Here is a 16,594-nt window from a genome sequence, read left to right as displayed (position 1 = left end):
GGGTCTGTGGAGGGAGTGAACCTCTCCCCCTCCCTGACCTCAGAACAACAGAGTGTCTGTCGCTAGGTATTTGGTCAGCTTGCCTCCCTGTTCTCCTTGGTCCCAGGGGTCACACACTTGTGTACACATGATATGGACATTGGGGACAGTCTACACATTAAACAATAGGTTTACAGGGTGACTGATAAGGTCAGGGCTAGCATCAAAGATGAGGTGTCTAACATGTTATTCCTACGGGCCATTGAGTTTTCTAGCAGTCCTTGGGACAGCCCTGTGGTCTTGGTCCCACAGGCTGCTGCTCCTGGTGCCACCTCAGGTCTCCAGTTCTGTGTGGACTACCAGGGTCTCAATGCGGTCACTAAAACCGATGTGCTCCCCATCCCCCGTAGCTGATGAGCTCATCGATGGGGTGGGAGCTTCCAAATACCTCAGCACATTTGATTTGACATCTGAGTATTGTCAGATTTCCCTAACTGAGGGGACCAAGGAGGGGGTCAGCGTTTTCTACCCCAGATGAACACTTCCAGTTTAAATGATGCCATTTGGAATTAAAAAGGCCCTGCCACATTCCAGAGTTTGGTCAAACAGGTTTTGGCTGGGCTGGATGACTTCAGTGCTGCATACCTGGATGACATTGCAGGGTTCAGTTCCAATTGGGAGGAACACTTGCAGCACCTCTGCAGAGTGTTGGAGGCCCTGCAAAAGGCAGGCCTCACTATTAAAGCCAGTAAGTGCAAATAGGGCAGGGTTCAGTGGTGTATGTGGGGCACCAGGTAGGGAGTTGCCAGGTGGCACCCCTACAAGCAACGATTGACACCATTCTGGCTTGAGAGCCTCCCAAGACCCAGACTGAGGTGAGAGCCTTTTTATGCCTCACTGGCTATTACAGGAGGTTTGTTAAGGGATACAGCACCATTGTTGCCCCCTTGAAGGAGTTGACTTCGAAGAAGCAACCAAAGAAGGTGATCCGGACAGAGGCTTGCCAGAGCGCTTTTGATGCCCTGGAGGCTGCCATGTGCACAGCACCTGTGCTGAAGGCACCTGACTACTCCAAGGAGTTTGTTGTGCAAACAGACGCCTCAAAGCATGGTATAGGAGCAGTACTCTCACAGCTTAATGAAGAGGGCCTAGATCAACCTGTAGCGTTAATTAGTAGGAGGTTACTTCCCAGGGAATGTAGGTGGAGTGCAATAGAGTGTGAAGCTTTTGCTATCCAGTGGTAAAGTGCCCAGAGTATCAAAAACAGCAAAAACAGAGTCGAACACACATCAACAACCTGGGGAACAGAGGCACAAAGTTAGGGGAGACCATGCAAAGGATGCCAAGTCTAACAGCTCCCATTCGATGCACTTTGGTCAAATGGCCGGTGGCTCCCTGAGCATGGCAAATGTCATACACCAGCAGAAAATATATGCAACTTTGAATTTGTTTGTGACAAAAAATTGGACTGCCCTTCCCAAATTACTAAAATATCCTCTACCTATTTCTTTCACTCGAAGGTTCTTCCACTCCTCCCCTCAGAGGTCTGATTTCCAGTTTTGAGGGTGATCATTGGCTGTAATGCTTTTCATTTGAATCTGTCTATTGAGCAACAGCATGAACTGCAGATCACTCAAAATATGGCCACAAGTAAAAAACATCTTAGACTTCCTCCTTCTTCGGACGCCCACATCAAGCCATATCAAACTACTCAATTGGCTGCCTTCTGAAACGGGAGTTTCATTTAAATGTGTGTGCCTTTGCCATAAGGCTGTAAATGGCAACAGTCCCGCCATTTTAAGCAGGGCCACTTCCTTTTACCAACTGTCTCAGGATCTGGTAACGTCAGGGTAGGGCAAAGATTGATAAAGCGAGATCAAGAGGTTGTGTGTTCTCTCTTGTTGCTCCTTCTCTTTGGAAATCCTAGCAGCAATCCCTCGCCTGATGAATGACATTGTTTCTTTTGTAAAAAACGCTCAATATGTGGCTTTTAAGAATTAGCCCCTACTTTTAATATCCTCTGTCAATAGTATTTTAACTCAGCGCCGGAATGCCCTTTCGGTAACAGAGCGCTTTATAGAAGTTACAAAATAAGAGAAATAAAATATGCATAGAAATATTATTATACTAAATAAATATTGTTACCTAATTTACACCGAATCCATTTCCAGGCCTAATTAATTACTTACAATCTGAGGCTGTCCCAATCTGTATAAAACAGACATCAGTCGAATGATTACCTATCCTGCATCGTCCTCTAGAAAGAAAAACATTGATCTTGATTAGCATGTCTGTATGTTTCTGAACTCTTGATTTAGGAGGGTTGTTTTAACCAAAAAACTTCCTTGTTTTGAATAAATTATATTTCTATACTCATAAATACAAACAACCATTAGTTATATTTTTACCTAGCTACTTTGGAAAGAGCTAGACTTGTGTTCTGGAGATATAGGAGACACCCGTGTTGCCACGTTCACTGTCCTCACTGGAAAGGCACACAGACTAGCCCCGAAGCGCGAGTGCTAATGTTTCAGATTTGTGTGCATTGTTTTATTGAGCAAACAAGGAAGCGTTCGAAACATCACTTAATAGCTGATCAAGGTAATCTCTTTTCATAAAATAATTTCAGTTCATCCTTGCGTGTTTAATTCATTTCATTTCATCATACTTGCTTTGTATACACCCATGCATTTTAACTCTTCCCGGTATCCTGTACATTGTTAATCATGTAAATTCCATGTTTGATCTGCATTTTCGCAGTAGAAAATAATTGACAAGGAAAGAATGTAATTGGCAATTGAGTTTCCGCATTTTCTCGATGCAGTTGAAGTCGCACAATCACTAAGCAAGTGACAGCAGTGGAATACAACTCTTTAGAAAGCCAATTAACACGTTGTAATCTTTTTTTAACCAGCTGTCTGGTTTCAAAAACATATTGGAGGCATGCAGAAAGTTTACCAAGATATGCATTCCACCTATTGCTTACAAAGGCCCTTATATTTTGGGGCTATGATTTGCATGCTTCCTTTTCATGTCTGGCCTTGTCACTCTTGTGTTTGTCCAGTCCATGAAGCATTGTCTCTTTGCCATGTGTGTGTTTTCCTAGTGTCTGTGTTCAGTGTCAGGGCAATACTTTTTCTTTTTCGTAAAAACATTCACAGGGAGTGTATGGGTTTTGACTCATCTCCCTTTAACACCCCCTTCGTGCTGCTGTCCTTTGTGCTTCTCCCCTCCTCCTACCTGTTGCTCGCACCAGTGTTGTTCTCCATGTTACATCTACTCTTCTGCCTTCCTTCTTGTTCCTTCTGCGTCCCCTTGCCTTCTGTGTAGTTTTCATGTCCCGCATTGCTGCCATGCCCCCTGCCTACCGTTGCTGCTTCCATGTACCCGAGCCCTATGAGTGTTGCTTCTGTGTTCCCCATCCTATCCTTTGTTGCCTCTATATCCCTCGCCTTCCCCGTTTGTCTTCCCTGTCCCCTGCTCTCCCCTGTATTGCTTTCAAAGCCACACTGTTTCATCAACCCATCGTTTCTACTCTCCCCCACCAGCTTTAAGAACATGAATAAAACGTTTAAGAAGATTTTTTATTATTTTTTAGTTACCAATGCTAATTGGACCCTAACTAAAACAAAAAAAGCAGCCCTATCACTTTTTTAAGCATGCAGATGTTTGATGTGTGCCCCTATAACTGACAGCAGTGGCTGATAACATTGTTGTTGGACCTGGCTTTTTGACAGGGTCATCCCCAAACTTTTTGCCTTCCTCCTTCTCTTTTTCTGACCTCATTTTTGCTGGTTTTTAGACTCTGCGCACTTTACCACTGCTAACCAGTGCTAAAGTGCATATGCTCTCTCCCTTAAAACATGGTAACCTTGAATCCTACCTGATTGGACTATTAATTTACTTATAAGTCCCTAGTAAGGTGCACTTTATGTGCATAGGGCTGGTAAATTAAATGCTACTAGTGGGCCTGCAGCACTGGTTGTGCCACCCACTTAAGTAGCCCCTTTTCCTTGTGTCAGGCCTGCCATTGCAAGGCCTGTGTGTGCAGTTTCACTGCCACCTCGACTTGGCATTTAAAAGTACTTGCCAAGCCTAGTACTCCCCTTTTTCTATATATAAGTCACCCTTAATGTGTGCCCTAGGTAACCCCTAGAGCAGGGTGCTGTGTAGATAAAAGGCAGGACATATACCTGTGTAGTTATATGTCCTGGTAGTGTAAAACTCCTAAATTCGTTTTTACACTACTGTGGGGCCTGCTTCCTTCATAGGCTAACATTGGGGCTGCCCTCATACACTGTTGAAGTGGCAGCTGCTGATCTGAAAGGAGCAGGAAGGTCATATTTAGTATGGCCAGAATGGTAATACAAAATCCTGCTGACGGGTGAAGTCGGATTTAATATTACTATTCTAAGAAATGCCACTTTTAGAAAGTGAGCATTTCTTTGCACTTAAATCTTTCTGTGCCTTACAATCCACGTCTGGCTGGGCTTGGTTGACAGCTCCTTGTGCATTCACTCAGACACACCCCAAACACAGGGTACTCAGCCTCACTTGCATACATCTGCATTTTGAATGGGTCTTCCTGGGCTGGGAGGGTGGAGGGCCTGCTCTCACACAAAGGACTGCCACACCCCCTACTGGGACCCTGGCAGACAGGATTGAACTGAAAGGGGACCTGGTGCACTTCTTAGCCACTCTTTGAAGTCTCCCCCACTTCAAAGGCACATTTGGGTATAAAACAGGGCCTCTGCCCTACCTCATCAGACACTTGCTGGAGAAGAAACCTGAACCAGAAACTACATCCTGCCAAGAAGAACTGCCTGGCTGCTCAAAGGACTCACCTGTCTGCTTTCTACAAAGGACTGCTGTCTTGCTGTTGCCCTGCTGCCTTGCTGAACTCTTGTCTGGCTGTGAAAGTGCTCTCCAAGAGCTTGGATAGAGCTTGCCTCCTGTTCCTTGAAGTCTCAGGACCAAAAAGACTTCTTCCTTTCACTTGGACGCTCCGTGCGCCGAAAATTTCGACGCACAGCTTGTTTCGCGGCGAGAAAAACGCCGCACACCGACGCTGATCGACGCGACGCCCTCGGGACGATCGAGACTTCGACGCACAACCTCGCAAGGACAAAGCCGCCCGACTTTCCAGGAGAAATCGACGCGACGCCTACCGTGAGTGCGAAAATTTGACGCACGGCCTCGCAAGGACAACGCCGCCCGACTTCCAAGGAGAAATCAACGCGACGCCTGCCGTGAGACCAAAATTTCGACGCACGGCCTCGCAAGGACAACGCCGCCCGACTTCCAAGGAGAAATCGACGCGACGCCTACCGTGAGATCGAAACTTCGACGCGCAGCCCCGCAGAACGACGCGCAGCCGGAAAATAAGCAGGAGAATCCACGCACAGACCCGGGACATCTGGTAATCCCCGCGATCCACAAAAAGAGACTGTCTGCGCGCCGGAAAACGACGCCCGACTTCCCCGCGTGGAAAAGAACGACGCAAGTCTGTGTGTGCTGAGAGGAAATCGACGCACACACCCCTTTTTCCACGCATCTCTTCTCTTGTGGCCCTCTGAGGAGATTTCCCACCAGAAACCAGGTACTCTGTGCTTGAAAAACACTTTATTGCTTTTTAAAGACTTAAAGACACTTAATATCACTTTTCAGTGATATCTTTACAAATTCGTATTGCAACTTTGATCGTTTTGACCTGAAGATACCCAGATAAATATTATATATTTTTCTAAATACTGTGTGGTGTATTTTTGTGGTGTTATGCTATGGTGTTGTATGATTTATTGCACAAATGCTTTACACATTGCCTTCTAAGTTAAGCCTGACTGCTCGTGCCAAGCTACCGGAGGGTGAGCACAGGCTGATTTTGGATTGTGTGTGACTTACCCTGACTAGAGTGAGGGTTCTTGCTTGGACAGAGGGCAACCTGACTGCCAACCAAAAACTCCATTTCTAACATTGGTGATCAGCGGTGAGGATAGGACTTGTATTTGTGCAGTGACATACAGTAGCTAAGTATTTCACTACCTACCCACAGTTGAAGGTCAACTTGGTTTTTATCTCTTTTTGCAAATCCGTTTTTTTTCCTGACAATTTTCAAAAACTAAATCCTCACTCAACATGTCTCTGACTGGGTCTCAGACAGGGGACTTTGACCTAGTCCAGTTGGATACATATACGGTCAAACAACTAAGAGGATTCTGCAGGGCATTGAGGGTACCCACCCAAGGGGCCTCCAGAAAGGAGGACTTTCAAGTGGCGCTGAGGGCCTGGGCAGAAGCCCATTTAGAGGATGATGAGGAAGAGGAGCCAGAAAATGGCCCCTCAGAGGAATTTTCACTATCTGTGGATGGTGTTACCACTGCAATTGTGCACCCTTCCAGACCAGGGAGCAGTGTCTCTGGGCAAAGCCTGACCGCAGAGGAAAGGAGAGAAGAAAGGGAGTTCCAATTGCAAATGGCAAAATTGAAAATTGAGGCTCAACAGGAGGAGAGAAGGGCAGAAAGAGAAGCCAAACAAGCTGAGGCTGAAAGAGCAGCCAAACAGATTGAAGCTAAAAGAACAGCCAAACAGATTCAAGCAGAAGCTGAAAGTGCAGCCAAACAAGCGGAAGCTGAAAGAGCAGCCAAACAGGTGGAAGCTGAAAGAGCTCTGGCTGAAAAGAAACTATTGTTGGCTCATGAACTGAGTCTCAAGGAGCTGGAGATCAAGGCAAGACAGTCTGAATCCAGCAATAATGGTGGCAGCATACTGACAGGACCTGCTGGAGAAAAGAAGGTTTGTATACCCAAAAATGTGGTGCCCAGTTTTGTGGTGGGAGATGACATAGATAAATGGTTAGCTGCTTATGAAGTTGCACTAAGGGCTCATGAGGTTCCTGAAGGGCAATGGGGGGTAGCTATGTGGGGTTATGTACCGCCATTGGGGAGGGATACACTCCTCACATTGGATCAACCTGATCAAAACAAATACCCACTTCAGAGAGCCATTTTACTTGCCAAGTTTGGGCTGACCCCTGAGGGATACCGTCAGAGGTTCAGGGACAGCACCAAACAAACCACACAAACATGGGTAGATTTCTTTGACTTCTCCAGTAAGGCACTGAATGGATGGGTGCGGGGCAACAAAGTAACTGATTATAAAGGTTTATATGACTTGATTCTGAGAGAGCATATGCTTAATACTACTTTTACAGAGTTGCGCCAGCACTTAGTGGATAGTAAGCTGACTGATCCCAGGAAGCTTGCTGAGGAGGCGGACCTCTGGGCAAGCACCAGAGTGTCCAAAAAGGTATCTGGGAGTGACCCCGAGAAGGGTAGTTCCGGTTCCCCCCAACAAAGTGAGGGGGAGGTTAGAGATGACCCAGGCGAGTTCCAGAGTAAGGGGGGAAGAAAGGGTTCCCATACCCCCTCTGAGAAACAGGGTGGGGGTTCTGGTGGGCAGTGGCCCAAAGTATCCCATTTCCAACCCCGCTGCTTTGAGTGTTCCCAGATAGGACACAGGAAGGGGGACTCTGTCTGTCCAAAGAACTCACCCCATATTGGGACCTCTACAGGGGTGGCCAATGTGGCCTTAGGGGAATGTCGTCCCCAGGGGCAGGTCGTAGACCATGCCTTCATCTCCTTCAGTTGGGAGGTGGACTCAGAGGGTAAACTGGTGATCCCTGAGGGTGGGAGTCGTCACTTCCACCAGGTGGGAGTGAATGGGATCCCAGTCACCGCTCTGAGAGACACGGGGGCTAGTCTTACCATGATTGTGGAGAGACTAGTGTCACCAGAGCAGTACACCGGACAGGTGTGTAGAGTGACTCCAGCCATTGGGGAAGATTTCTTCCGCCCCATGGCCCGGGTGTCCCTAGAGTGGGGTGGGGAGGTGACCCAGAGGCGGGTCATAGTTAGTCCCCAGCTGCCCATTGACTGCATTCTGGGGAATGAGTTTCCCTTAGTGTCAGGAGAGCTGAGAGGGCCGACCCCCAAGGGTGCCCTAACAGTTCAGATATCTGGCGGTACCACTCCCCAGAGGAGGGTATGGAAGCCCAGATGGGGAGGCACGGGGAAAAAGGACTCACCCCTGCCCTCTGTTCAGCCTCAGAGTACAGACCCTGGGCTGAGGGACCAGTATCAGGGACCCACCCCTGACCTGGTGAGAGTGGAGAAGGGGTGCCAGACCCCTGGGGTTACTACCCCCCATTCTGGGATGCTACAGGAATCCCTTGGGAGCTCCCTACCAGCCCCCCAGCTGGAGGAGAAGCTCAGCCAACGGCCCCCCTCCGGGTCTCCACCTAGCAGTGGATGGCCAGGGGCCTGGCTCATAACACTGACAGCTGTCAGTGGCATCTATTGGTTTCTGTCCTTGTGGGCAGAGTTTTCCCTGGGTTGGGGACAGAAGTCAGACCCAAGGAATGGAATGGGCCACATCACTTTGTTGGCCATGGTGATACTGTCTGCATACTGGGATACATCTGTAAGCAAATTAAAGTTAGGAGCTGTACAGATGGGGTCCTCAGGTGATGAGAAGGGTTCCCCATGGGCCAGATCAGTGGCCCCAGAGAGTATAGACAAAGAAGCCTCACTGAGTTCGGAAAGGCGTAGAACTGGCGAGTGCCCCTGCAGTAGTGGGCCATTGTCCATGTTCTATCGCCTTAAGCAGGGAAGTCCATCAGAGTGTTGATTAGTCTACCCTGGCTTTAGGCTGGGAGGGGGTCATGTTGGACCTGGCTTTTTGACAGGGTCATCCCCAAACTTTTTGCCTTCCTCCTTCTCTTTTTCTGACCTCATTTTTGCTGGTTTTTAGACTCTGCGCACTTTACCACTGCTAACCAGTGCTAAAGTGCATATGCTCTCTCCCTTAAAACATGGTAACCTTGAATCCTACCTGATTGGACTATTAATTTACTTATAAGTCCCTAGTAAGGTGCACTTTATGTGCATAGGGCTGGTAAATTAAATGCTACTAGAGGGCCTGCAGCACTGGTTGTGCCACCCACTTAAGTAGCCCCTTTTCCTTGTGTCAGGCCTGCCATTGCAAGGCCTGTGTGTGCAGTTTCACTGCCACCTCGACTTGGCATTTAAAAGTACTTGCCAAGCCTAGAACTCCCCTTTTTCTACATATAAGTCACCCTTAATGTGTGCCCTAGGTAACCCCTAGAGCAGGGTGCTGTGTAGATAAAAGGCAGGACATGTACCTGTGTAGTTATATGTCCTGGTAGTGTAAAACTCCTAAATTCGTTTTTACACTACTGTGGGGCCTGCTTCCTTCATAGGCTAACATTGGGGCTGCCCTCATACACTGTTGAAGTGGCAGCTGCTGATCTGAAAGGAGCAGGAAGGTCATATTTAGTATGGCCAGAATGGTAATACAAAATCCTGCTGACGGGTGAAGTCGGATTTAATATTACTATTCTAAGAAATGCCACTTTTAGAAAGTGAGCATTTCTTTGCACTTAAATCTTTCTGTGCCTTACAATCCACGTCTGGCTGGGCTTGGTTGACAGCTCCTTGTGCATTCACTCAGACACACCCCAAACACAGGGTACTCAGCCTCACTTGCATACATCTGCATTTTGAATGGGTCTTCCTGGGCTGGGAGGGTGGAAGGCCTGCTCTCACACAAAGGACTGCCACACCCCCTACTGGGACCCTGGCAGACAGGATTGAACTGAAAGGGGACCTGGTGCACTTCTTAGCCACTCTTTGAAGTCTCCCCCACTTCAAAGGCACATTTGGGTATAAAACAGGGCCTCTGCCCTACCTCATCAGACACTTGCTGGAGAAGAAACCTGAACCAGAAACTACATCCTGCCAAGAAGAACTGCCTGGCTGCTCAAAGGACTCACCTGTCTGCTTTCTACAAAGGACTGCTGTCTTGCTGTTGCCCTGCTGCCTTGCTGAACTCTTGTCTGGCTGTGAAAGTGCTCTCCAAGGGCTTGGATAGAGCTTGCCTCCTGTTCCTTGAAGTCTCAGGACCAAAAAGACTTCTTCCTTTCACTTGGACGCTCCGTGCGCCGAAAATTTCGACGCACAGCTTGTTTCGCGGCGAGAAAAACGCCGCACACCGACGCTGATCGACGCGACGCCCTCGGGACGATGGAGACTTCGACGCACAACCTCGCAAGGACAAAGCCGCCCGACTTTCCAGGAGAAATCGACGCGACGCCTACCGTGAGTGCGAAACTTTGACGCACGGCCTCGCAAGGACAACGCCGCCCGACTTCCAAGGAGAAATCGACGCAACGCCTGCCGTGAGACCAAAATTTCGACGCACGGCCTCGCAAGGACAACGCCGCCCGACTTCCAAGGAGAAATCAACGCGACGCCTACCGTGAGATCGAAACTTCGACGCGCAGCCCCGCAGAACGACGCGCAGCCGGAAAATAAGCAGGAGAATCCACCCACAGACCCGGGACATCTGGTAATCCCCGCGATCCACAAAAAGAGACTGTCTGCGCGCCGGAAAACGACGCCCGACTTCGCCGCGTGGAAAAGAACGACGCAAGTCTGTGTGTGCTGAGAGGAAATCAACGCACACACCCCTTTTTCCACGGATCTCTTCTCTTGTGGCCCTCTGAGGAGATTTCCCACCAGAAACCAGGTACTCTGTGCTTGAAAGACACTTTATTGCTTTTTAAAGACTTAAAGACACTTAATATCACTTTTCAGTGATATCTTTACAAATTCGTATTGCAACTTTGATCGTTTTGACCTGAAGATACCCAGATAAATATTATATATTTTTCTAAATACTGTGTGGTGTATTTTTGTGGTGTTATGCTATGGTGTTGTATGATTTATTGCACAAATGCTTTACACATTGCCTTCTAAGTTAAGCCTGACTGCTCGTGCCAAGCTACCGGAGGGTGAGCACAGGCTGATTTTGGATTGTGTGTGACTTACCTTGACTAGAGTGAGGGTTCTTGCTTGGACAGAGGGCAACCTGACTGCCAACCAAAAACTCCATTTCTAACAATTGTTTTTTATTTTATGGTAGCCATGCTACGTAACATCATGGATGCTGTGCTGCATGGCTACAAACCATTGTCAAAGACAATGGCCCTCATTATGACATTGACAGTAACTACAGCCTACTGCCACGGCGACAGCCGCAAACATACCACCGCCGTGGCTACCAGCCATCTATGCATATCATGACCGCCAACGGTATACCGCCAGAATGCTGACAGAACGCCACCAACGGTCATGGCGGCGGACGGCGGTAAGGCGGCGCTGCTGACAGCAGCACCGCCACGCCAGCAAAACACCGCCGACCGTATCATGACCAATGATACAGCCTGGCGGTGTTTTTCTAGCAGACGCTGCTGCTGACAGCAGCGCCGCTGACCGTCTCTAGCCGTTGGACCCCGTGCAAGCAAGTAAGTTGGGTTCTACGACAGGAGAGGGGGTGGGGGGTAGGGTGGGGGTGTTGTGGGTATGTGAGCGGTGTGTGCACATGTTTTGTAATGCATGCATGCGAGTGTGAATCACGTTGAATGCATGCGTGGATGAGTGATTGTGAGTGTTGTGTGTTGTGAATGCACGTGTGTGACAAGGTATGTTGGTGTGTGTTGCAGTGTGTTGATATGTATGTGTGCATGCGTGGGTGGTGGATTGTGTGCATGTGCGTATATAGGTGCACATGAGGGTGTCTATATGTGTGGGGGCAGGAGAGGGAGGGGGATGGTGGTGGAGGATTCTGGGGAGGGGGAGGGGGCAGGGAGACCCCTATCAGCGCCAGAGAAGGGATTCCCTGGCACTGATAGAGCCTATCGCCATGGTTTTCGTGCGGTAAGTTTGGCACAAAAACCATGGCGGTAGGCCAGGTCGTATTTCTGAGGGTGGGATTGTGACGGCTGCCGGACTGGTGACTGAAGTCTCCAGCCCAGCAGAAGTTACCACCCTGGCAGTCAGTGTGTTAAAGTGTCAGTCTTTGATGGCGGTTACCGCCAGGGATAAAATCCCATTTTTTTTACCACCGGCCTCTTGGCGGCATTAACGTCAATTTAACATCAACCGCCAGGGTTGTAATGAGGGCCAATATGTTTCAAAGACAAGACTTAATGGCTTTGCCAATGCTTGGTTTTCAAATGTAAGCAACTCAACGTCTTTGGCATAAGTATTGCCTGGTAGGGCTTACGGATGAGTCAATCCAGTTTGCCATAAAACCAGCCAACTGCAAATTAGGTCCCTTCAATGTAGTTTTAGTTCATGAATATTCATTGTAAAAGTTGGCAAACATCATGTTGTAGAGAAAGGCCAGGATAGTCTCTACTGAGAGTCATAAATATATGTAGGCAAACTGACAGGCTGGTCTTCTGGTCTGTAAAGCTTAGCTCTAAAATCTGAATAACAATTTCAACAACAAGATATCACAATTATGTTAGTATTAATAAAAGAAACATACAGATGCAATAAAAGATAAAAAGCTACACAACTGAACACAGGTATTTCAAATTCTGACATCTAACATGCTATGACATGACATAAAGCTCATTTGATGTTATCTCATAGACTGTTGAAAGGAATAAGTTAGTTTGCAAGGGAATGTTCTTATATACATGTTTAAAAACATATATGTAGCTGCATAAAGGACATTAGTACATTGATAGGTGTCCATTCCTGCACATAAACAATCATTTGAAAATGACACTTTGGCACTTTTGTGTGTGCTACATTCTGCAGTATACACAGAAGTGCCAAAGCACCATTAGTGATTGTTTATGTGTAGGAAGGGATACGATGGCGCAAGAATGCCTGCGTTGGCACTGGCAGCTAAATTTAGCACCAGCGCAGGGGACAACACAGGGGTGCATTATATTCACTTAAATACAGCGAATCCCTGCATTGTGAAAATGACTGAGTGCGGTAGTGAAAATTTTGGCGCAGCGTCGCCCTCTCTCATTTGCCCATAAATATGGGCCTTCATCTCTTATTTACCAAACCTTAGGGAAGGATAAAAGGACCAAATCCACCTAAAGTTCTATACCAATAACAGTATTAGTTGTTGCTTAATCCATTACACAAGGTTTCTCACACTATTTGCTCTCTGGAGCCATGGTTTTCCATCTAAAAACTCTCTTTTTACCCAAATGCTATCCTGGTTGATCAGATTCGGTGGAAGATCAAAAATATCAGGTAATCTCAAACCATGATAGATGTGTTTGATGTGACTAAGCAAGAGTTATGAGTACCTTACCAGGAGAGAGCAGGGCCTTCCTGACAATTTAAGTTTTGTCACTTATGAAGCAGTTGACACAGTTCCATGCTTTGCATTCAATCGTAAATCTAATTCCTGGGAACTGGTAATGAGCTCATGATCCACCGCTGATGAAATTGCAGTAAGAAGCTTGTAAGGTGCAGGATACAAGGTCACAATAGGTTATTTTACCTTAGCCCTTAAGCTCCTAGTACTACCATCTGTAGGTACGAATGTTTTACTATTAACATCAAATTGCCCATGAAGGGCATTTGAGATGACGTCATTAAACACTTCAAAAGCTATGTTCCTGATTCTAAACGAATTGGACTTTTGTTACTTTTTAGAGTGTTTTTAGGGAATTTGTTCGGTCAGCAAAGTTCTCTAGAGTGTCAAACACATTTGACAAGTTAAGAAAAGATTTGGCATCTTCTTTGTTGATTGTGGCCAGAATACTCTTCTCTATTTCAACCAGGTCGATTGTGTATGTGCTAAACTATCTAGTTAATGCGGGACACATTTAACCAACTGATCCCACAGCAGCCTGACATTTTTCCATTCTCACAGTTAAGCCTGCCTCCTTTGAATTACTCAAAATCTTTCGCAAGACGGCATTGTGGCCTGGCTCGGATAACCTAGAAATTAAAATATTATTCTGAGATCACAGGACTTTCCAGAGATCTACTGATATATGCTTCCATACCCTTCGGAATACCGCTGTTGCAAAAGCTAAGCAAAATCCCATTCTGCAGAATCTATATGCTCTAAAAGTTGTGATATGGGAGGGAAAGGATTTAGAGCCTGGATCTGGCTCTCCCATGCCCACCCCTGCTCAAGTTACCGCCCCCTCCCACTGGTAAAGGAGAGCTGTTTCCTGCCATATTTTTAAAATAGTTATAAACAATATATTTAGGGATGTTATGATCTGTAATTTCCATTTATTCGTTCAAATTTCTACACTCACTGCTACCATGTACAGGCGGTCAGGTGATGGCTTTGCAATTGAAGTCATATTTCGGCTCTCGCTATGACATTCAGGTATACCTTGGCTTATTTGATATTTTTTTTTTTCAAAAGAGAACATAAGATGAAATGTCCCAAATGAAAGTTGCCCTTGGGTTGCAACGGATGTACGTCCACCTATTGACAGAAAAGTGTTTATGTGTAATACAAATTATGTAAACATTCCATCAAAGGTTTTACAGACAGATTCACTTAGTGGGGCAAGTCGAAATGGTATTCCGAATAAAGGTACAGTATAATATTTCAAAACAGTTTCTGATAGTATTAGAACCACTGAAAAGTTTCTCAGTCTCTGTCAGCTTCATTTTCAATGATAGCTGAAAATGATGGAGTTGATAGCATAAATTTAATGCCCTCGAGATGGAGCCATAAGCAATAAGGCAGTAGCTGCACATTTATTCAATAGTCAGTTTTGAGCAACAAATAACACATCTCGGGAAAAGAACGTGATGAGACATATAATTCCTCAAATCTCTCCCGTGACATCTTTATTTCGTATCACAATTACGTCAGTCCTATTTTTATGCATGTTATTTGTCAATAGCGCTTCGAAGAATGCGCAAGGTTACACACAGCACTTTACTCAACTCCAAAATTACTGTAATTTAATAGCAGATTGAACGACGCAACAACGACACCCCCCACCCCCCAGTGTCTTGCAGCAGGAACTCAAATGTTTGAACAATAAACGTATATTAGCAAAGGAATATCACGGACGGAACTGGAAATTATTGTCATACAATCTCTTAATATATCATTTTCCCAAGACATTTCAACCTTACCACTTCAACATTAAGGTAAATGTATTTTGTGCCTAGAGTAAAAAGAAATGTTCCTTAACCAGTGACCTAAAAGATGTCGGCTTTTATAATCATCTATTATACTCACATGACGTCAAATTACGTTTCCATGCTCCTCTCTCCAGCACGTCTAAAAATGATGTGTTGTTTAGCTTCCTGTTTCATATCTGGATCATTCGAAGTGCTGCACCTAATCTTCTACCCATTAATATGAAAATTACTTTGCAAAATCAGCCACTGCTGAATTTCGATGTTAAGTGATGGCTCAGTGCGCTACACGTGTTTAATCTGCTAACATTGCTGGCAAAAGGTCAACATTTAGTACTTACACGGTGCTGTCACCCAGTTCTTCATAGAGATTATTGGCGGCGCTGCTCGTCGGTTTCCCTGCTGGCAAGGCCATCTGGATCCTCGCTGTCTTTGCACACTCGGCTTGGCGCCTTTAAAAAACATGAGAGGAAAAATGTTTCAATAATGTAACATGTTCATTTTAAGACTGCAGGTTCTTTTAATTTCCCTATGCCCTGATTTCAAGCATTGACATGGTGAATAACAATTTGCCAATGTCATTAACAGCATGAGGCCTGTCAAATCAGAGCAAGTAAACCCTCGGTGCTTCAAAGATCACCTCTCTCAGACGCACAACTGCGCCAACGCAGTTGTGCCTCAAAATTTTTACCGCCGGCTAACGCCCTTCCAACGCACCATGCAGGCTCCTTATTAATGGAATAACGTTAGCCGGCGCTGCGGACTGGTGTGCATCAAAAAAAATGACTCATACCAGACAGCGCCAGCGTATGGGAAAATGGGGGTTGTGCGTCAAAAAATGGTGCAAGTCAGGTCTGAGGCAAAATTGAGGCCTCAAATCGGATTTGCGCCATTTTTTTTTACGCCAACCCACCATTGACATGACTCCTGTCTTAGCAAAGACAGGAGTCATTCCCCCTTGCCCAATGGCCATGCCCAGGGGACTTATGTCCCCTGGGCATGGTCATTGGGCATAGTGGCATGTAGGGGGGCCCAAATCAGGACCCCATGCCACAAAAAAAATCGGAAAAAAATATCTTTACTCGAACTTACCTTTACTTCCCTGGGATGGGTCTCTCCATCCTTGGGTGTCCTCGTGGGGTGGGCAAGGGTGGCAGGGGGTGTCCCTGTGGGCAGGGGAGGGCACCTCACAGGTCCCTTAATGCCTGCCCTGACCCAGGCGTTAAAAAACGGCACACATCAGGCTGTGCGCCGTTTTTTAAGGCCCACCCCCTCCAGTGCGTCAAAATGACGCCAGAGTATAAATAAGGGGCACAGGCCTCAAAGTCATTTTTTGGAAGGGAACGCCTACCTTGCATATAATTAACACAAGGATGGTTCCCCCTTCCAAAAAATGACGCACATGGTGGAATTTTGACGCCCGCGGGGTCGGACGTCAAAATATAAATATGGGGCAGGGTTTGTGCCGATTGTGCGTCAAAAATGTTGACGCACATTCGCCGCAAACAGAGTATAAATATGCCCCTCAGTGTCTACTGTCTTTCACTAATAAACAATATGATATCCTAAATTACGCAAAGTAGCTATTTCAAAGAAAAATA

General features: G+C 46.5%; 1 protein-coding gene across 1 annotated transcript in view; it reads right to left on the bottom strand.

The window, feature by feature from the left end:
• The window catches only part of PCDH15 (protocadherin related 15), a 2,681,631-nt gene that overhangs the window by 216,940 nt on the left and 2,448,097 nt on the right, over positions 1-16,594 (bottom strand). The window contains exon 31 of the mRNA XM_069240977.1: positions 15,335-15,445. Coding sequence (XP_069097078.1) covers positions 15,335-15,445 — 111 coding nt within the window. The remainder of the gene's footprint in view (positions 1-15,334; positions 15,446-16,594) is intronic.

The sequence above is a fragment of the Pleurodeles waltl genome, chromosome 6, assembly GCF_031143425.1.
Source record: "Pleurodeles waltl isolate 20211129_DDA chromosome 6, aPleWal1.hap1.20221129, whole genome shotgun sequence".
NCBI classification, from domain to species: Eukaryota; Metazoa; Chordata; class Amphibia; order Caudata; family Salamandridae; genus Pleurodeles; species Pleurodeles waltl.
This window is presented reverse-complemented; position numbering and strand designations above follow the sequence as displayed.